This window comes from Anoplophora glabripennis, unplaced genomic scaffold (assembly GCF_000390285.2).
Source record: "Anoplophora glabripennis isolate ALB-LARVAE unplaced genomic scaffold, Agla_2.0 scaffold1272, whole genome shotgun sequence".
Taxonomy (NCBI): Eukaryota; Metazoa; Arthropoda; class Insecta; order Coleoptera; family Cerambycidae; genus Anoplophora; species Anoplophora glabripennis.
In genome coordinates this window covers 53,870-77,882 of record NW_019426005.1, presented here as the reverse complement: position 1 = coordinate 77,882, position 24,013 = coordinate 53,870, and the positions used below count along the sequence as shown (strand labels likewise).

Here is a 24,013-nt window from a genome sequence, read left to right as displayed (position 1 = left end):
TTCAAATGAGAAACCTGTATACTTACGATGGTCCTTAATAATCGGAACCTGCCAGTAGGAGGCGCTTAAGTCGAGAGTAGTTAAACACTGCCCGGGAGAAAACTTGAACAAGAACTCATTAGGATCGGGAGGGGTAACATGATCCTTTACCATCCTTCCATTTAAAAATCTCGCATCCAGACATACTCTAATTGACTTGTCTTTTTTTTCTACCACCACCAGCGGACTGACATATTCGGTTTGGGATTTTTCTATAACCCCCCATTCAACCATCTCACGAATCTGACTCCTAGCCTCCTCACGATAGACATGCGCTATAGGATATCCTTTTAAATGAAACGGACTACTATCTCTCAAAACTATTTCATGATGATAAACATCCATTAAGCCCGGCTGATCAGAGAAAATTTGCTGGTATTCACAAAGCAACTCATTCAGCCTTTCACAATCTGACTCCACAAACACCTCAGCTTTAAACGCCACCTCTTTTATTTCCTCAACAGAATATTGTCTCTTTTCAGGCCTTTGAACTCCTATTTCTAACTTATCACCCTCTATTCTAATTTCTTGCACTCCTACTTCATTATTTGACGTTACTCCTAACTTTACAGTCTGATACGTTCCTTTAAATATTCCTCTTAACTCAAATTTTTCAAAATCAATCACCACAGAATATTCTAACATCCAGTCACTACCTAAAATCACATCTCTCACTAAATTCGGAATAACTATACAGGGAAAATCAAAAGAAATCTCGTTGATTTCGAAATTTAAAAATACCTGCTGTTTAATTTGCTGCCCCTTATTTTGAATCGCCCCAAATACGGTGACGCCATTGACGGCACATCAGACCTTATCTTCAATATTTTATCAAAATAATCTTGACTAACACATGTAAGCTGTGAGCCACTATCTACTAGCACAGTAGTCAAAAATGATGCAATTTTAACATTTAAAACCGGCACAATTTTACGAACGTTGACGGTTTTATCCTCCTCTACCAAATCCTCATAACTTCTATTAAAAATTGTGGCAACCACATTATCTCCATTCCCGTCTCTATTCGTGGGCCTTACCTGCCGCTGTTCCCTACTATTCACCCCATTTCGGTCGTATCGTTCTACCCGATCATTATTACGCCAATTATTTTGATTATTATTTGTACGATTTGTCCTATTTTGAATTGGATTTGTATTACCACCCGGTATATTCGCGTCATCAAAATATGTACCGTCAATTTTACGTAAATATCGGTCCACGTCATCTATCGTATTCAAACCTAAACTAACAATACCTCTCTGTATCTCGAACGGAAAATTATTCACGACAATATCAATCAATACATCCTGCTTTGGCGGCATATCTAAATAGCTAGCTTCTTTTACTACTTTTAGAAAATAATCCGCTTTAGATCCCCTTTCATACGTGCCAAATCTTAACGTCCGAAATGCAACGCGTTGTATATTTACGTTCCAGTATCTATCAAAAAACATTATCTTAAAATCGTTAAAATTTCTGCAACAGTCCTGTTTGATTTGTCCCCAATCTGCAGCCGACTCCCGTAACGCATTCACCGCCAATGCTACTCGTTTATTTTCCGGGACGCCCGCATCATCGAATAACGACTCAATCCGTCTAACGAACGCTACCGGGTGTAACCCCCCATCTGGTGTAAACTGTAGCGAACTCCCATCCAGTTCTTTCCACATAGACCAATAATGTCCTACTCTACTATTATTACGATTATTAACGTTACCCGATACAGTGTGTATCTCTTCTCGCCCATCCTCTACTGGCTTTTCCAATTCTAAATTTTTAATTATGTTACTATGAGAAAGCTCTAATAGCGATTGTTTAATTTCGCCCATACCACTGCACAATACTTTACTGTTTTGACATAAATTTATATTAATTTGCTCCATTAATTTAGTCAGATTAATTAGAGTATTTTCTATTTGTTCATTTTTACTACATTTCCCAACGTCATCCTGCTCCTTACTCTTATTTTTGTTACGAGTATCCATCTTTACTCTTATTTACCTATACTTAACAACATTAATTAACGCCCAATCAATCTTACTCTATGATTGTTTTTAACAGCGTTACTTCTACAAATCCGTACAACTTTACAAATATGTTAGGTACATACACAAGCTCGTCTTTTATCCAATAAGTCAATAAACAAGCTCAATAACGGAATTATATTACCTCAGTACACCTAAATTCCCTAGAAGCGCGATGAATGACTGCTTGTTGACAATGTCGGCTCGTTGTGTAGCTGGACACCTGCACAGACTGCACACTGCATACTCACGTAGTTTTCTCTCTTCTACGCGCTCGCACTATCGTCGTCACTTATCACGTCGCTTCCTCTCGAAACAACAAGCCAATGGCTGACCCCACAGTTTTTACAGTTTTTTTTAAACACTACAGTTTTAACAACAATTGATTTGTTTCTCGCCAGGCACTACTGTTAGTTGTTGCTATTAATTCAATTCACACAATTAAATGACCTGGCCCAACTCTATATTCAAATATTCGAGCCTCACTTGGGCGCCAATGTAACTTGCCCATCCAGCTAGCCCAAAGGGAGGAAAAAGGGGCGCGGGTTCTCAGGTCTTTGAATAATTTCTCGAATATTTGGATTTAATAGCATTTATTCATCATCTAAATTTACAATTCGGTCGCCTGTCAACTACTAACTCTACTACCCTCTAAGAAAAATCTTGGGATTCTTCGCCGTTGATAGCTACTCAATTCACCACTGTACAAAGCAGAGCACACTCACCCCGAAGTTCCCCGGTTTTCACCAACACTTTTTCTTCTTCTGATTTTTACTTGTTTTCCGTAACCAAAAACCAGGTGACACCCCGTCTGTTTCCACACACTGACATGTCGCTACCTCCCTCGATCAAAACTTAAAACTAGGAGTACAATTGGTTACCTAACTAAACTTGATTAGAGACTGTGCTAACGTCTTCTCAGAGCCTCTTTTCACCATATTTAACTTAATCCTGACATCACATACATTCCCTGATCAATGGAAAATTTCAAGAATATGCCCCGTTTATAAAAAAGGAAGTAAGAATGATATCGCTAATTATCGACCTATTGCAATACTGTGTAACTTCAGTAAGGTTTTTGAAACTGCTATACATCGTGTCCTCTCTTTTCAATTAAAAAATATTATACTTCCTGAACAGCTTGGGTTTATGGAAGGACGGCCGACAGTCACGAATTTAGTATGCATTACTCAGTTTATCAGCGAGGCTATAGATCGGGGAAGCCAAGTAGACATAGTCTATACAGATTTTTCGAAGGCGTTTGACCGTCTCGACCATGGACTATTAATGGATAAATTAAGCGCTTTTGGACTATCGTCATATTTTCTTGAACTAATGAAGTCATATTTCACTGGCAGAACTCAGTTTGTTCAAATTTCTGGTGTTAAATCTACTGAATTTGCCCAGACTTCAGGTGTTCCGCAAGGTTCTATTCTTGGTCCCTTGTTGTTTACATTATTTATTAATGATATCACTTCTCAACTGAATGTGCGTTATTTGTTATACGCCGATGATATAAAAATATTTTCTCAAATTGATAATGTATTTGATGCCATCAATCTTCAACGTAATATAGATTTTATTAACTCTTGGTGCATTGCTAATAGGCTGCCTCTGAATTCTACCAAATGTAATGTCATGACTTTTAGTCGACGATGCGATCAAATTCAGTATGAGTATAGTCTGAATGGGTTTGCCCTTCAACGACCTGACCTTGTTAAACATTTGGGCGTATATTTTGACCCTAAATTATCTCTTGTCAAGCATATTGAAATTGTGGTAATGAATGCCTACAAAAGTTTGGGTTTTATTGTTCGAAACATGTGCAATTTCATGAAAATTAATACTTTTTGCTTGTTATTTAATACATTTGTTGGATCTAAACTTGAGTATGCCTCTGTAGTCTGGACACCTATCTACGCTACACACATAATATCTATTGAGAAAATTCAACGCCCATTCTTTAAATCAGCTACATTTTTTATTGATGGCCAGTATCCTCCTCAAGGGTTTCCTCAGGAAGCATTTTTCAAGTGTTTCATTATGAGTAGCTTGTCTCAAAGACGCAAGTTAAATTCTGTTATTTTCTTATACAAGATTTTGAATAATAACATTATATGTGAAGATATATTACAAATGATCAATTTTCATATTCCTAGAACGTATACCCGACATTTATACCTCTTCGCGATCAAGAATCATTGTACTAATTTATATAAAGCGTCTCCGGTTCACCAAATGATTGTTGGTTATTCTAATATTGAATCTCGCATTGATATACTCTGCTCCAGTATTACTCAAATTAAAAAAGTTTTCCTTTGAACTTTATGTTTGTATAAATATGTTTTTGCATTTGTTTGTATTGTATTATAGCATTTTAATATTATATGTCTGTTCCCTGTTTGTTTTAGATATTATGTTTTGTGGTATTTATTTTGGTTAAGAATAGTTTTTATCTCTTTCACCTATTTTTATTACTTTTTTTTAGTTTGTAACCTTATCCTGTAACTGAGCATTACTCGTTGGATATTGTAATTAAAATAAATAAATAAAATAAATAAATAAATAAATAAACGGAGTAGGAGCAAGGTGCCCGTTACAAACTCTATATCCCTCGTTATTATGATGTTGCTATCAAATAGAAAAAGTGGTGGAGGGGAAAAATTCAAGCAGTCTTCTAGGATTTCTTTGATATTAGCATCCATCACAGATTTTCAGTTGATTTCTTACGTGTCTTGTGAATATGTTTTTACGACATATTGATGTATTTTTTTGAGTTTATGAATAATTAAAATTTATATTTAGTACCTACCGTTACATAAGGACATAAAAACCATAATATAGGTACCGGTTCACTATAACAATGGTTTCTATTGTCCGCAGTTATTCACAGTTGTCAACATTATTGTCCACATTTGCCCACATTATTGTTCACAGTTATCTACATTATTGTCCACAGTTATTCTCAGTTGTTCATATTATTCTCCACAGATGTCCACATTATTGTCCACAGTTATTCTCAGTTGTCCACATTATTCTCCACAGATGTCCACATTATTGTCTACAGTTGTCCACAGTTGTCCACATTAGTGTCCACAGTTGCCCACAGTTATCCACATTATTGTCCACAGTTGTCTATAGTTACCCACATTACTGTCCATAGTTGACCACAGTTGTTCACATTATTGTCTACAGTTGTAAATTATTAGTACCAATGTTTTTCTGGTTAGACTGACTTAAAAATCATTGATCAATGATTTGTTTTGGTTAGTTTTGGTACTGATTTCACAAAATTGTCCTCAGTTGTCCTCATTTATAGTCTTTATCTGTTCACATTATTGTATAGCATGAACCAAAAAATTATTGGTACCAATGATTTTTTGGTTAGACTGACCAAAAAATTATTGACAAATTATAGTTTTGGGTAGTTTAATAATTTTGGTACTGATTTCTCCAAAATAATACTCAGTTGTCCTCATTTATTGTCCTCAGTTCACATTATTGTAGTCAATATTAGTATCCTCCTCATTCATAGATTTTCGGTTGATTTCTTACATGTATTATGAATAAATATTTTTATTATTTTTTTGAGTTTATAAACAAACAATACTTATTTTTAGTGCCTTCTATTACACAAGCGATTATCACGTAAAGACCATCACATCACATCATTATAGTGAACAGGCCGTTCACTATAACGAGGGTTTCCATCTCTTACACACATTCACTGTAACGAGAGTTTCCATCTCTTTCACATAGGAGCACTATAGGAGCATAATAGGTTGAATGCTTAAACTTTTTGTTCTTTTATACAGGGTGTCCCAGAATAGCGTGTGCAACGGAAGACCACAGATTCGTGGACTTAAAATAGACAGAGTTAGGCTAATTCACTTATATCCAAAATCGCTTAGTTTGGCCGTTAGATGGCCTCAAAGTTCTTGAAAAATTTTTGAATTTTGTAAATAACAAATACGTATTATTCGATTTTGATTGTTTTTGGTGTGTGGACGTTTGCTTTCAATCTACACATTTTGGTGTTATAACAAAGTGTTTTTTTTAAACTCCTACAAAATTAATGTATGGTAATAATATCCGTTCAATTAAGTTCTTATCGTAATTCAATATTATCGGTGTGTATGCATTTAAAGGCAATAGCATGCAACTAGCTTGCAGGAGATAGCTCCTGGTATGTGTATTTATTAAAAGGCATGCCTGTAGAAGGCGCGCAAGTAAATTGCACATCATATACTAACGAGGCATTCCATTTTACTTGCAAATGTATCAGCAGTATGCCATCTGCCGGCATATGCCATTTCTTAGCATGCAAGTTACTTACCTATTTTACTGATATATAGTATTTCCGCCTTTTATGCTAAAATTGAAGCTGTTCTTCCGATTCTCCTTTATCGCATTGTTTATTTATTTTAACTTCTTGTATGATATGACTCATCTGTACCTGCATGACATTCCAGGACGCTTACGTCACCCACATCGATGGCGCTCGCGTTATTTATATATTTTTTCTCCCTTATAACAAAAGATTGGTACCAAGAGGCCGTCGCCGCTGCTGCTGCCGGCCCGGTCCAATGCTTGCATGGCCAGCTAACACCGGCCGCCAGTTGCCCGCCGTCGGATACTTGCATGACCAGCCGACACCGGCCGCCCGCTGCCTGCTGCTATATACTAGCACCTCTCTCACCGATTCCACTCGTACAAATTTCGAACCCACTACACTCTATAGCGTCTCTTGCATATACAGGGTGTTTCAGGATTAAGTCGAAAAACTTTAAGGAGATATTCCTCATAAAAAAATAAGAAAAAAATCAAGTATAAATTTTTTTCCAGAGATGCTTCATTTTCGTAATATAGGGCGTTAAAGATTAAAAAAAATCGAATTTTTTAAATAACTTCTAAATGAAGAAGGCTATTTAAGCCAAATTTGGCATCTTATAAGATACCATTTTTCCATAGAAGTAGAAGTCCCGCAAGCAACGAGTGGCGGAGTTATGGGGACTCAGACTCATTAAATTATAAAAAAAATAATACGGCCCTACTGAAAATAAAAAATGATGCTGTTTTTAGATAGAACAGTTTGTTATTGTGGTGGAGCTCTATCATGCATAAACCACATATTAGCTCTGAGCAGTAACGGCACACCTTCCAATAACTCGGGTAAAGTGTTTTGCAAAAATTTTAAACAACATTCGTCATTTAGTCTATTGGGTAGAATAACAGGGTTAATAATAATGCTATAAATGCGTTGTATTTGATTATTTTTTCTAATTTCTTGAATAAAATTAGGCGTGTTGTAAATAATTCTAATTCGTCGTATGTGTAACACGTTATATATCATCGTCGTAAACACTCACTAAGATTTATCAGGTACAATGAGTTAAAGATCAGACTGAAATTACAGTCAACCTACAAAATCAGTGCCTACTAACATTTTGTTAACCATTATAATATGGGTGGCACGATAATGTAGATATTTAAAAAATATTTTTTTGTACCCAAACCGTTCATTTAATCAAAATTCTACAAGAGGCCCAAAAACTTCCAAATCGTATCACCTATCAGATAAAAAATAGTTGTCATTATTACCCGAAAGAGAAAAAAATTATGAACGGATATTATCAACATACATCAATTTCGTAGGAGTTGCAGGTTTTTAAAAACACTCTGTATAAAATTAAAATATGTAGATTGAAAGCAAAAGTCCACACCCCAATAATAATCAAAATCGATGAATACGTGAATTCGAGTTATTTACAAAATTAAAAAAAATTTCACGAACTTTGAAGCCATCTAACGGCGAAACGAAGCGATTTCGTATATAGGTGAATTAGCCTAAATCTGCCTATTTTGAGTTCACGAATCTGTGATCCTCCGTTGTACACGTTATTCTGGGACACCCTTTATATTAATATTTATTTATTTACTTATACAGGGTGTCCCGCAATTCATGCAACAAAATTTGGTCATAGATTTTTAAGACAAATTTAGGGGACCCGTATTTTTTCTTTTTGCCAACTGGCCCCCTCGTTCGGAGTTGCAGCCCCCTGAAATCTGTACCCAAGAAGTCTTTTTTATATCTCAAAACCGTGTTGTACGAGAATCACTAAATTTGATACACAGGGGTTTTATGACATGTGGAATCTGATGGTGCAACGTTTTTTGTCGGGGAACCCCCTTAAGACAATTTTTCATGGGCCCCCTTTGGAGCCAAAAAAATTTGGTCACATATTTAAATTTCTTAAAAATTATCAGTCCACTAGAAAGCCATTAAATTTAGAAACTTTTTGTCTTTTTATACTTTTTTCGCAAAAGGCAATGTTTTCGAGAAAAATGTCAAAATGTGATCGTGATTTGCCATTTTCCTCAAAAACATTGCGTTTTACGAAACAAAATATCAAGAGACAAAAAAGTTTCTAAATTTAATGGCTTTCTAGCTAACTAATAATTTAAAAAAATCAAATTTGCGACCAAATTTTTCTGGTTCCAAAAACAAGGGGGCCCACGAAAAACCCCCACAGGGGTTTTATGACATCTAGAATCTCACAGTGCTACGCTTTTTGACGAGAAACCCCATTAATACACTTTTTCGTTGGCTTCCTTGTCTTTGGAACCAGAAAAATTCGGTCGCAATTTTAATTTTTTAAAAATTATTAGTTAGCTAGAAAGCCATTGAATTTAGAAACTTTTTTATCTCTTGATATTTGTTTCGTAAAACGCAATGTTTTTGAGGAAAATGGGAATCACGATATACATTCTATCACATTTTTGATATTTTTCTCGAAAACATTGCGTTTTACGAAAAAAGTTATAAAGAGACAAAAAGATTCTAAATTTAATGGCTTTCTAGTGGACTGATAATTTTTAAGAAATTTAAATTTTCGACCAAATTTTTTTGGCTCCAAAGACAAGGGGGCCAGGAAAAATTGTCTTACGCCAAAAAACGTAGCACCATCAGATTCCACATGTCATAAAACCCCTGTGTACCAAATTTAGTGATTCTCGTACAACAGGGTTCTGAGATATAAAAAAAAGAGTATTCTTAGGAGCGGACTTCAGGGGGCTGTAACTCCGAAAGAGGGGGCCACTTGGCAAAAATAAAAAATAAGGGTCCCCTAAATTTGTCTTAAGAATCTGTGACCAAATTTTGTTGCATGAATTTCGGGACACCCTGTAAAGGCTAGTGTTACATACACATAAAAGTGTTTTCAAATGGAACACCCTGAATCGTTCTGTATCATATTATAGAAAATCAAATTCTCTTTTTACCGATATAGACAGGGGTTACAATTTCAATTTTCTCAGATATTTGCGGTTTACTTACATTCCCAAGAATAGTACTTTAAAAATATCATAAAATGTGCCTTGAAAGGCAAATATTTGTACTGTTATTCAGTATTCTACACGTATCAAGTATTTGCTTGACAAGAAAAATGTAAAATAATTATTCTAACGAAGATATTTTGAATTTATTTTATATCCGTGGAACATTCACCGTGAATTAAAATTATTTGCTGTATTTCTATGATTTGGTATTTTGCAACTGAAACAGAACAATTAATGAAATGATGTCAGTTGGTTTTCTTAGAATTTTTCTCTAATTTTTAATGTTGTCGTAAAAGTTTTTAAATGATAGCAAGGACAATGAATAAGATAATTTCAAATAGCTAACAAATGCATTATTATAATTTTGTGAAATTTGGGATGAAGTTGAGAGGATATTATAATGAAAAGATGCTTATTTGCTCTTTATTGTACAAACGTGAAACAACGCACTTTATTAATGTAATTATGAAAAAAAATCAATGTACTACAAAGAACGCTATTGTATGTAGATGGCCGAGTTTCATTCAGGTCAAATTCTTCAAATTTTGCAAAATACCTAATCACAGAAATGCAGCTAATACTGATTCAAGGTGAATGTCCCCTGGATATAAATAAATTCAAAATATCTTCATTAGAATAATTATTCTCCGTTTTTCTTGTTCAGAAAGTACTTGATACTTGTAGAATACTAATATTTACCTTTCAAGGCACATTTATTGATATTTTAACGTAATATTCCTGAAAATGTAGGTAAATCGCAAATAAATATAAATATCGGTGAAAAGAGAATTTGATTTTCTATAATATGATGCAAAAAAACACAGGGTGTTCCATTTGAATTTAAAAAGTTTTGTCGGTTTTAAGTTTTCAAAATGTAACGCGAAAAATGAGACACATAGTATAATTTTCTTCAGGTAATTTTGACAGCGGAAGGTAGTGCATCTTATGTCCTTTGTGTATTCCGAAAAGTAAGTGAAAGCTCCCAGAACGAAGAAAGATATAAGGAATTTTCGATACGCTTGCATCTGTCAAATTTTTTGTAAAATGACGATTATCTCGAATACAGTTAAATTTAGGTACAAGGAAGTTTTCGCATTTTTTATTTATTTTAAATTTATCTTGTCGATAATGCACTAATATATAGGATGTTCCATTTAAAATAACGAAGTTGACAGCTACTTCCACTATAACCGGAAGTGCTAAGTTGATGGCATTATTTTCATTGAAGAGAGTCATATTGTCTTTAGTTCCTCTGAAACGTCTAATAGGCCATTTACCGTGAAGAACCGTATATGCACAGGGTACAGTATATATCAAATATATCTACGCATCTACGTTACATGAACGTTATTCAAAGGACCGGGGTTCCATCCTCACAGCCGGCATAGGTTTTTTTTAAATAAATTAATTCTTCTTCTCAGAGGCGGCCAAAATCCTAGAATGGGCGAATGCTAATTTGAATTTCGCGCCATGTTCTGATTGGTTCGGAATGCTGCAACCTGACTGGTCGATCAAACGGCGCCTCTGCGGAATGCTGCAATCTGATTGGTCGATCTAAACGGAAGTCAGGGCCAAAAAGGAGAGTGGAGGAGGTAAAATTCGTTAAAAATTCTCAAGATTTCGTCTTATGGCGTTTTACTCGGGGAAAGTGATCTTGACCATCCTAGCCTATCTACTTAAGTAAAATTAAATTTCATATTCTGAACAAGACTAGCCCTCGCTTGTATACACTACTGGATGAAGCAACCAGAAGTGATTGCAACAGAAAATGTCAGTTTGATCCGAATTCATCAGACTAAAAAAAAATAGATATATGCATTTCCATTCTCCTACAAAATGGCAGAGAAGTGTACCATCATTTAATTATACATTGTGTATATTTTACATTTTTCCTAACACCTCTTTCAATAAAATAATATAGTTTTTATAACCAGGTCATGCAAAATATACTGTTGAAAAAGAAATTTATAAAATGTAAATAAATACATAACCATTACCATCGTTTTACTGCCGACGTAGTTATTGACGTATAAGATATTGGTCCACCACATTTTTCTGCAATTTCTATGCTCTTGAGCTACTAAAGCATTCCACTGAGGACCTTTACCCATGTGTATTAACCATGTACATTCAAAAGCCAATATTGTAGCTAAAGTTGGTGTAAGTCTAAAATACAAAATCATAATAAATTGTTTTTAAATCAAAATAATTACTATTCCTGTGGTTAATTAAAATGGGTAGAAAGTAGAAACGCTGAACAATAATTCTATTATATACAGTTAAATATCACGTAGCTACAACAGCTATTACATTAACGTTAACTTTAAGACGAGTACTATTAAATGAATGTTTATTAAATAAATAAATAAATTTATTTTCCTTTTGGCAAATAATTACATTGTATGGGAAGAGTCAGTCATATTAGATATAAAGGTAAAAGTAAATTGGTTATACTCTTCAAGTTCATCTAAATTATTGAAACATTTACCTAAAAGATAACATTTTAATTATTTGTTAAACATTAAATTCGTAATATTTCTAAATTTAAACTTAAAGTAATTATTTTTTTATCTTTTGCACCCGTTCACGTGTTCTTTTAAAATAAAGTCATAGATAAAGGCACATGTTAGTGATAGAATTTTATAAGTTTTAAAAAGTTTTCTATAAAAATATCTTCTGGGTACTCCAGTAAATTGTTTTTGTATTATAAATACATCCAGTGAATAGAGTTACCTGATAAACATATACCACGTGTTATTCTGAAAGAATCTTGAACTTGATATATTAAAATTAACACTACACTCAAAATGGCATGCAAATTTCTAAATAAAGGCACTATCACAGTTTTCGTTATGGTCACATTTTATAACTTATGGTCTAATAACATCATCATAATAATAACCACCACGGGAAAGTGTCCTGAAGCCGACAGCGATCTAGAGCGTGTCAAAGTACCAGAGGGATGCAACGTCTCCGCTATTTCGAGGGGAAATCAGCCGCTTAGACGAGAAGCGATCAAACGTCGAGTATATTAGGTCGGCCTGAAAATCCACTAGCCCTGGTAGCACAATCGTGTGCAATTATAATACAAGTTATTTCAAGTTTACTTGAAATAGCCAAATTGTGTCAAATTGTTTTGTGCTATTGCTGAAATTTATATCGTTTCTTATGCAAGATACTTTTATAAGTATCTAACTTAATACTTGCACCAGACTTAACCAAAAGTACTTGAGTCCAAAGGGGTGAATTAGTATAAGTCAACGTGTTGCAGACATAGTCACTTGCTTTAATTTACCCCTTTGTGCTCAAGTGCCCTAAATCAAATCCATTGAAAGCTTTGATCAAGACAATTGAACAATGAATCTTGCAGTAAACCTGATGCAGATTTCAGCAGTACGTACACAGCAGTCTTATATAAGTGTCTTGTGTAAGATTTTGCTACCAGGGAGGGTGTGCACCCGATCCAAATTTGGAACATCCATAGCATAAATGCTCCATTCCACGTATTGTAACTACCATTGTTCTTCACCATTTGTATTATTATGCACATAATATACATCTAAATACATATCAAATTATTTATTACAAACCCACAATCCCCATCGAGTTAAGTTCTCTCACCAAAAAACTTATTTCTATTAGAGCCAAGCTCACACATTTGTTCGCGACGTCCACAAATAACATTAAAGGATCCGCTCCTCAAGTATCCTCATACACGCGCACTCCAAGGAGGCCGTGCCATACAGCCAACCACAGGGTTCAGCGTATCAGACAATAGAGTCCTCATACTCGCAGTGCTTATTATCTATAGAGCCCTCGTACTCGCAGTGACATTAGATTTAGAATTAGCGCTAAAAAACATTTATAAGGTCAGTCGAAACCCTATCGAAATCTTTTTCTTTGAACTACAGCCAGCGACTAATAGACATGTCTGTCAAGATATAATGTTCCTAACGTGGCATATAGAATAACGATAGCATAACTTGAAATTGTAAAACTGATTTTTTTTCAATTTCAAGTGTGTAAATATTTGCCCTTTTGATAAATTGAATTAATGTGGATAATCGTCTTAAAGATGCATTAAAATTAGAGCTACTATTTAGAGTAAATTTTGGGAGATCAGGACGTAATTGTGGGAGGCGGGAGAAATAGTTTAAAAAATGGATAAGGTACAATCCCAGTGGTCATCATAAACGTGTTCATATTGCAGGTAATTTTAGTTTGCCGCTCTCCAGTCGCCTGCAGTATTAAAACATAACACGACATCCGGAAAAAAGTTACAGACCTTCAATGCATTGGGAAGTTTTGGATTAGCGGAGATGAGCTACACTTATTTTTTACCTAAAACATAAAGGTAGAACATCCGAAAAAGCCTTTTTTGTTGTCAGAAGACGAAGGTGTTTTATGAAACCTTACTTTATTTATTGTAAAAAGGATATACTTGTTATATGTCGTCGAAAATTCATCTTTTCACAGAGAAATTAATTTTAATTTTCTGCTTCAGGTACTAGTTACGGTGAACCGAGCATTTGCAGGTATTTTAATTTAATTAAACTTCATAACTTTTTTAAATTTGTCGTTATGTTAAAAAGTTGTATTTCGGAACCACATTCTAACATCTCATGAGGCACTGATATTTGAGTAGGGTTAAAAAAATCAAGTCTAATTAAACTAGAATACTCTTAAATACTCCTATCCTTAGTTAACAGTAGTAGAAAACTGAAATTTTAGAAATATTCAACAAATACATAATTTTTATAGTAAACAAATTTACGTTTCATAAACATAAAACAACTTCATTTTCCTAAAACCTATACCAATAAAAAATGTAAGCAAAAAACAAAGGATTGTTTTAGATATTCTTAACGATATCTATTTTACAGATGGAATAAGCCTATTTTAATCTTCGGCTGCTCCAAAGATCTTGCACCAAATTTCAATGGGATATCTTAAAAAGTAACAGTTTAAGTTATCTTGAAGGGCTCTAACTTGTTATAAAAGCTAAATACTTGTACTGAGGTAACTTGATTTAAATCGCTTTATTTTCATCGAAGAAAGCTGCTCTTTTGGGGTATGATCCTTCGGTTTCGGACAATTGTTTGTTAAATTCTAATATATCGTTTCTACTTGTTAAACATCCAGCAAATCGCATGCAATAGAAATATGACCTAAATTTAGAGTTGCTTACTTACTACATTATGTTAATGTGAATAAATTTTTACCTTGCATATCTGTTGATTAAAGTCAAAATCACATGTTTTGTGCTTATATTCTTTTTGTCTTCAAGCATTTGAAAAAAGTGAAAACACAACAGCCAACCAGAAATAACAAAAAATGTTTGGACTACATATTGTCCATTTGCTACAAACATGTTCAGAACATCATTAGTAACCTGAAAATTAGAATTATTTTATTTTATATTAGGAGAGGACACAAATTGCAATTAATTTTTTATAATACAAAATTTAATGAAAATATATTTTTTTATGGAGTGTATAATATATTGTTCTATAACTTCAGGGAGCCATTCCTTGAGTTATTTTATGCAAAACAACTTTATGAAACATTAGTATAAAGCAAATGGTTTTTGGGATACTGATATAGTTTTTTAAATACCATGATTGTCTAATTAAAGAAAAAAATTCACAAACCAGTTGCGGTGATAATGGAGGACTCTGTTCCTACTTCTCATTTTGTCGTATAAGCAGATCCCAGCTACTTTCAAAAATGTACTTCACTATTATTTTAACCATGAAGTCTCCAGATAAGATAAAAACCATTCCAAAGCCATTACAACATATCAGGCAACGTTCAGAGCTCTCGAGATTGTTACACAAGTAGAGCTGAGTTACATTGGACAATTCACTCAACTTTCGAATTCCAATACAGGATGAGTGAAAACATCAATCAGCAGTTTGAAAACACAGAAGTAGATGAAGAAGCAGAACACCGAGGAAAGTATGAAAATCATTCCACCTACGAAGTCTCTGGTCAACCAGTCCGCCAACCACGGAAATCGCCCTGCTATCATTAGATGTGGCCGTCGATGATCCAAGACAACAAGACAAAGACGACGACTCACCAATTGGCGACAGATAGAAAACACAAATCTTCGAAATCACCGAAACATACTATCGAACATCTTGGTTAACTGTAGATCACTAATTAAGACAACAATGCCTGATCGCAACGAAATACTCTCTGTATTTTGTTCAGTATTGCATGTAACCAAACACATCATATTACACCCGATAAACATTTATTTAAATAAACATTTGGATAAATCTTTTCAAGCTCCGGTTCCCGACCTTATATGAGTTCTAAGTCGAAGCAAACGTGTCTTATGAGGCTATCGATAGACAGGAATAGTAGCTTATTTTCTAAGACAACCTTCTTTACCTTTTTTTAGGCAAAATAGAATTAACATTTCTAACGATGCCATCTAGGCATAGATAGAGAGACCAACTGCGTTTTTGTTATAGAAAAAAATTACATGAGAGGAAGACTCCATGTTCAAACTGTCTGCACTAATGAACAACGACTGTTCCAGAGGCTTAGCAGCTTAAAGTCTGCCGTTGAAGAAGGTGAGAAGCGAGCTCAGGACACAGAGGAAGGCTTTTTAGAATTAGGAGCGGATGTAAGCAGAACCGCTAGCTACTCCAAACTCTGAGAATACAGTAAACCAAAAAATAACCAAGTCTGGTAGTCCGTCAGGCTCTGTGGAAGAGCTTGAATATACCAAAAAGAAGTCAGTAAAGTCGACGGTGAAGCCAGTCGCTAACACTAGATGAAACAATGGAAACGGAACCGACAATGCCGACAGCAACTGAGGTGAGCAAAGCCGCCACTGCAAAAAAAAAAACAAGATCCCGTAAGTAGTCTTGACAAAAGCAATGGACGGAGAGCAAAATTACTGGTACCTCATACGGGCTCTTGCTGCTAGTTTAATAGAATTCAATTTTTATTTTCAAATTAACAATTCGCAAAACCAAGGAGTTGATGCTCCTGATCCCCATCCAGATCCACGGGACAGGACAATATTTTGAAGGTGACAAAATGATGTTACCTAGTTATTTATAACCAACTCACTGCCATTACTGCCAATGTTTCGGCTACGTTGAAAGTCGTCGCCACATGGCGAAGTGTAAGAAGACTCGAGAGGCACCTATCAACTGTGTTAACTGTGGCGGAGAACACTAAGTTACCGCGGCTATCTCAACCCACCCCAAACCGACAGCCAAAAACGTAACAGCAGACAAACATTGCACAGAGACACCTCATGCTGCTGTACTGTCATTAACCGTTACTTGCAACTTTGCAATAAATACAATACGCGACGGATCAAAGGTCCTATATCCGCTCGTCCGAGCAATGACAATACATTTTTCCTACTCAGCAAAAGTTTGAATTATTGTAATTATAGAAAATAAATCAGTCTTAACTCGAACTGTCTTTTAATTGACATCGCTCGTATCTCTACCCCAAAAGACAATACTACATGGCGACCATGCCAAAAAATTAGAAGATTCCAGGATGTAGTGCATTAGCAAAAGAAGTTTAAATCAAACAAAATGGGGAACCAGAATATAAAAGAAGAAATTTTAGTCAATCAAAATAACGGAAGCAAAATTATTCAGCGATAATTATTATGGAACAATAGTAATTTTGTCCCTACTAGTGATCTGCTGTTTTGCAATATTCTTTTGCACAACATTGTTTAAAAAACGAATTACTGCAAATGTAATCAAAGACATAAAAGCACAGGCAACATTCACCGTTTAGAGTACCTAGTGAAAAAAGAAGCAGTAATGTAAAAATTAAATGAAAGTAAAGAAAAAACGTTTAAAGGCAAAAAACTGTTAAATTATAATTATAAACTGAAGTTATAATTCTAATGAGAACACTATTTAATGTGGAAATTCAAGTGAAGTGAATAATGTAATTATGTATATTCTAGTTTAACTATAAGATTTCATAATTTATGACTTCCTACCAATCTCTTCTGACAATTATAGAAGAAATTGAAGTAATTAACAAAAATTTAAAGAAAGGGGGATCTAACAGAGTATACAAAGACGTCTTTTAGAAAAATTGTCAAATAAGAAATCTGCACACAAACTACATAGAAACATAAATATAATTCTATAGGAAAAACTGTTACTGCTGCCGATCAATTAGTTATAAATGACATAAAAACTAAATTTATTACATTAGTAAATTATTTCAATAACAGAAATAATCATTTATTACAACTTTGTTTCAAGGAACCTAGTACGAGTACTAAACCATTTGAGAATCCTCTAGTTTAGTTAAAACGAATTTTAAGGACGTATCTGATAGTCCAGGCAAGTTAGACCAAAATCACCCAGAATACGGCAATTTTTTTCTGATGAACCGATCGAGTTGCGGTTTTCGGCATTGTCTTCGGAAAAATATCAGGAAAAAAGTCTATATATTTCACTTTGGGGCTGGATCGAAACTGCATTGCGGGTGCATAAAGTGCATCTTGGAGTGCATCAATTTTTCCAAATTTTCTAAAAATGTTAAAAATTGACTAAAAGTTGTAGAAATTTGTGTGCACGGGTTTTTTGACCCTGAAAAATATACCTCCCCCCCCAGGGGGAAAGCGGGGGATCTTCTGTAAAACATCGAATAGCTGAGTAATTGCCTTCTAAATTTCTACTCGGGGGTTTTCGGGGTCGGGGATTCCGAATCTGACACTGGAAAATATCCATTAATATTAGCTTGTCTAGCACTGAGAAAAATTGTTGTAGAATTGGAGAAATCCTGGATAATCCGTTCCCAACAGACACATTTCGTTAAATCAAAGAAATATTCCTTAAAACCGAAGAATATTTCATGGATCATGGATTTTCAAAAGAATCTCTTGGGCTCGTGCGACTGCGGATAATGCATAACAATTCCCGACAAAATCCGATTATTATCGACAATGCAGATCTTGCGGGTGCAGGAAGCATGGAATTACATGCACAACTGTTCCAATCCTGAAATAGTCGAAAATGTAATATAGATGATAGTGATGGAGACAATGATGATGAAAATTGTGATTGATAGTGTAAGTGTTAGATAAACATATGATAGTAGTTGTCTCACTAATTGCCTTGCAAATAAAAAGAAAATTGGTTCTCAGAATAAAGTGGATTCTTTTCGACTCATTAATTTCCTGTTAGTTTTTCTTACCCTTCTAGTCTAATCTCTATAAATTTGCGTGTGTTACAATGTAAAGATAAGCCTACAAGATCATGGTTGGTAAGCGGATGGAGCAGTTTTATTGCAAAAATCTGTCTTTCGATGTTTTCCAGAAAGCCCACCCCACGGGCGTCGTGCATACTTTTTAGTGTCAGAATCGGAATTCCCGAACCCAAAAACCCCGAGTGGAAATTTAGAAGGCAATTACTCAGCTATTCGATGTTTTACAGAAGACCCCCCCCCTTGCCCCCACTGGGGGCTCCAAGGGCGTCGGGCATACTTATCAGTGTCAGAATTGAAATCCCCGACCCCAAAAACCCCCGAGTGGAAATTTAGAAGGCAATTACTCAGCTATTCGGTGTTTTACAGAAGGCCCCCCTTGCCCCCTGGGGGGGCCCAGGGGCGTTGGACATACGTTTCATTGTCAGAATCGAAATCCCTGACCCCAAAAACCCCCGAGTGGGGATTTAGAAGGCAATTACTCAGCTATTCGATGTTTTACAGAAGGCTCCCCCTTGCCCCACTGGAAAGCCCCAGGGCCTTCGGGCATATTTTTCAGGGTCAGATTCGGAATCTCCGATCCCGAAAACCTAATTTCTACAACTTTTAGTCAATTTTTACCATTTTTAGAAAATTCGGAAAAATTGATGCACTCCAAGATGCACTTTATGCACCCGCAATGCAGTTTCGATCCAGCCCCAAAGTGTAATATATAGACTTTTTTCCTGATATTTTTCCGAGGACAATGTCGAAAACCGCAACTCGATCGGTTCATCAGAAAAAAATTGCTGATTTATTGTCTAACTTGCCTGGTCTATGAAGAGATAGTTATCAAAATGGAATTTGACTTTTTCACACTCACATGTTTTTTCAGAATTTTCCGGTGAACCTGAAAATGTTATTGATTTTCTCAATGCTGCCGAATATTACCATGATTTTCTAAAAGACGAGGCAAATAAAAAACAACTATTAAGTTTTATTTTAAGAACAAAAATTAAAAAAGAAGTCATAAATGCTCTTGTATGAGATCCTAAAGATTTTACCGAACTAAAGAAAACTATAACAGACGATAAAAACTAACAGTTGCGTCAGTTCATTCAGAATTAAGTAGAGTCAAAAAGACCCACAATCAATTTCTGTGTAGGCATCCGAAATAGAAGCCCTTATTACGGATTTAAATAAAATATCATCACAAGGCATCGAAGCTCGTGAAACAATAATAAAACTAAATGATTAAGAGGCATTAAATTTGTTAAAAAATGGTCTTAATAAGGATATTAGAGCTGTTATTTTGGCGTCAAAACATTGCATGAAAATAGCATTAGAAGTTTTTTCTCAATTATTTAGTCCTGAAAACACTCAAAATATTTATTATCGCGGAAATCGAAATAATAATCGTCATATACGAGGTAACCGAAGTAGATCAGGTACTTACAGGTACACTACTAGAAATAGAAGTGAGTATAACAATAACTTCAATAATGTTATCAAAACAACTACAACCAACAATTTAGAGGACATACAAATAGCAATAACTCACATAAAGGTAGATATTTTAATCGTGGACAATACACACGTACGTGGTCGACAATCCTACCGTTTAAAATTAAATCCAGCCTTATATTTTTTTTCAAAGAGCAGTACAGTATTTAAGTAATTTAATTTATGACTAAGTGTTTAGTCCAGATCCAAAAAATAGAAACCGTAAAAAATTATCCAATAATTGGATGATGTTAGACGATTTATTGCATTTCTAAATTATTATCGTAGGTTTATACCAAATTTTGCTGAGATAACATACCCTCTGAACAAATTTAAGAAAAAATTAGACATTTAATTAGCCGTCGGAATGCGACAAAGCACTTAATATTTTAAAGTAAAAACTAATTGAACCACCCATATTGCAATAACTTGATGATGATGATGATGATGATGATGATGATGATGATGATGATGATGATGATGATGATGATGATGATGATGATGATGATGATGATGATGATGATGATGATGATGATGATGATGATGATGATGATGATGATGATGATGATGATGATGATGATGATGATGATGATGATGATGATGATGATGATGATGATGATGATGATGATGATGATGATGATGATGATGATGATGATGATGATGATGATGATGATGATGATGATGATGATGATGATGATGATGATGATGATGATGATGATGATGATGATGATGATGATGATGATGATGATGATGATGATGATGATGATGATGATGATGATGATGATGATGATGATGATGATGATGATGATGATGATGATGATGATGATGATGATGATGATGATGATGATGATGATGATGATGATGATGATGATGATGATGATGATGATGATGATGATGATGATGATGATGATGATGATGATGATGATGATGATGATGATGATGATGATGATGATGATGATGATGATGATGATGATGATGATGATGATGATGATGATGATGATGATGATGATGATGATGATGATGATGATGATGATGATGATGATGATGATGATGATGATGATGATGATGATGATGATGATGATGATGATGATGATGATGATGATGATGATGATGATGATGATGATGATGATGATGATGATGATGATGATGATGATGATGATGATGATGATGATGATGATGATGATGATGATGATGATGATGATGATGATGATGATGATGATGATGATGATGATGATGATGATGATGATGATGATGATGATGATGATGATGATGATGATGATGATGATGATGATGATGATGATGATGATGATGATGATGATGATGATGATGATGATGATGATGATGATGATGATGATGATGATGATGATGATGATGATGATGATGATGATGATGATGATGATGATGATGATGATGATGATGATGATGATGATGATGATGATGATGATGATGATGATGATGATGATGATGATGATGATGATGATGATGATGATGATGATGATGATGATGATGATGATGATGATGATGATGATGATGATGATGATGATGATGATGATGATGATGATGATGATGATGATGATGATGATGATGATGATGATGATGATGATGATGATGATGATGATGATGATGATGATGATGATGATGATGATGATGATGATGATGATGATGATGATGATGATGATGATGATGATGATGATGATGATGATGATGATGATGATGATGATGATGATGATGATGATGATGATGATGATGATGATGATGATGATGATGATGATGATGATGATGATGATGATGATGATGATGATGATGATGATGATGATGATGATGATGATGATGATGATGATGATGATGATGATGATGATGATGATGATGATGATGATGATGATGATGATGATGATGATGATGATGATGATGATGATGATGATGATGATGATGATGATGATGATGATGATGATGATGATGATGATGATGATGATGATGATGATGATGATGATGATGATGATGATGATGATGATGATGATGATGATGATGATGATGATGATGATGATGATGATGATGATGATGATGATGATGATGATGATGATGATGATGATGATGATGATGATGATGATGATGATGATGATGATGATGATGATGATGATGATGATGATGATGATGATGATGATGATGATGATGATGATGATGATGATGATGATGATGATGATGATGATGATGATGATGATGATGATGATGATGATGATGATGATGATGATGATGATGATGATGATGATGATGATGATGATGATGATGATGATGATGATGATGATGATGATGATGATGATGATGATGATGATGATGATGATGATGATGATGATGATGATGATGATGATGATGATGATGATGATGATGATGATGATGATGATGATGATGATGATGATGATGATGATGATGATGATGATGATGATGATGATGATGATGATGATGATGATGATGATGATGATGATGATGATGATGATGATGATGATGATGATGATGATGATGATGATGATGATGATGATGATGATGATGATGATGATGATGATGATGATGATGATGATGATGATGATGATGATGATGATGATGATGATGATGATGATGATGATGATGATGATGATGATGATGATGATGATGATGATGATGATGATGATGATGATGATGATGATGATGATGATGATGATGATGATGATGATGATGATGATGATGATGATGATGATGATGATGATGATGATGATGATGATGATGATGATGATGATGATGATGATGATGATGATGATGATGATGATGATGATGATGATGATGATGATGATGATGATGATGATGATGATGATGATGATGATGATGATGATGATGATGATGATGATGATGATGATGATGATGATGATGATGATGATGATGATGATGATGATGATGATGATGATGATGATGATGATGATGATGATGATGATGATGATGATGATGATGATGATGATGATGATGATGATGATGATGATGATGATGATGATGATGATGATGATGATGATGATGATGATGATGATGATGATGATGATGATGATGATGATGATGATGATGATGATGATGATGATGATGATGATGATGATGATGATGATGATGATGATGATGATGATGATGATGATGATGATGATGATGATGATGATGATGATGATGATGATGATGATGATGATGATGATGATGATGATGATGATGATGATGATGATGATGATGATGATGATGATGATGATGATGATGATGATGATGATGATGATGATGATGATGATGATGATGATGATGATGATGATGATGATGATGATGATGATGATGATGATGATGATGATGATGATGATGATGATGATGATGATGATGATGATGATGATGATGATGATGATGATGATGATGATGATGATGATGATGATGATGATGATGATGATGATGATGATGATGATGATGATGATGATGATGATGATGATGATGATGATGATGATGATGATGATGATGATGATGATGATGATGATGATGATGATGATGATGATGATGATGATGATGATGATGATGATGATGATGATGATGATGATGATGATGATGATGATGATGATGATGATGATGATGATGATGATGATGATGATGATGATGATGATGATGATGATGATGATGATGATGATGATGATGATGATGATGATGATGATGATGATGATGATGATGATGATGATGATGATGATGATGATGATGATGATGATGATGATGATGATGATGATGATGATGATGATGATGATGATGATGATGATGATGATGATGATGATGATGATGATGATGATGATGATGATGATGATGATGATGATGATGATGATGATGATGATGATGATGATGATGATGATGATGATGATGATGATGATGATGATGATGATGATGAT

At 34.5% G+C, this 24,013-nt stretch overlaps 1 protein-coding gene across 1 annotated transcript in view; it reads right to left on the bottom strand.

Moving 5' to 3' along the window:
* Positions 1–10,805: 10,805 nt before the first annotated feature.
* Positions 10,806–24,013, bottom strand: part of LOC108915365 (nose resistant to fluoxetine protein 6-like) — a 50,447-nt gene continuing 37,239 nt past the window's right edge. Inside the window, exons 5-7 of the mRNA XM_023457237.1 lie at positions 14,624–14,793; positions 11,399–11,567; positions 10,806–10,955 (exon numbers count right to left, since the gene is read on the bottom strand). Coding sequence (XP_023313005.1) covers positions 10,806–10,955; positions 11,399–11,567; positions 14,624–14,793 — 489 coding nt within the window. The remainder of the gene's footprint in view (positions 10,956–11,398; positions 11,568–14,623; positions 14,794–24,013) is intronic.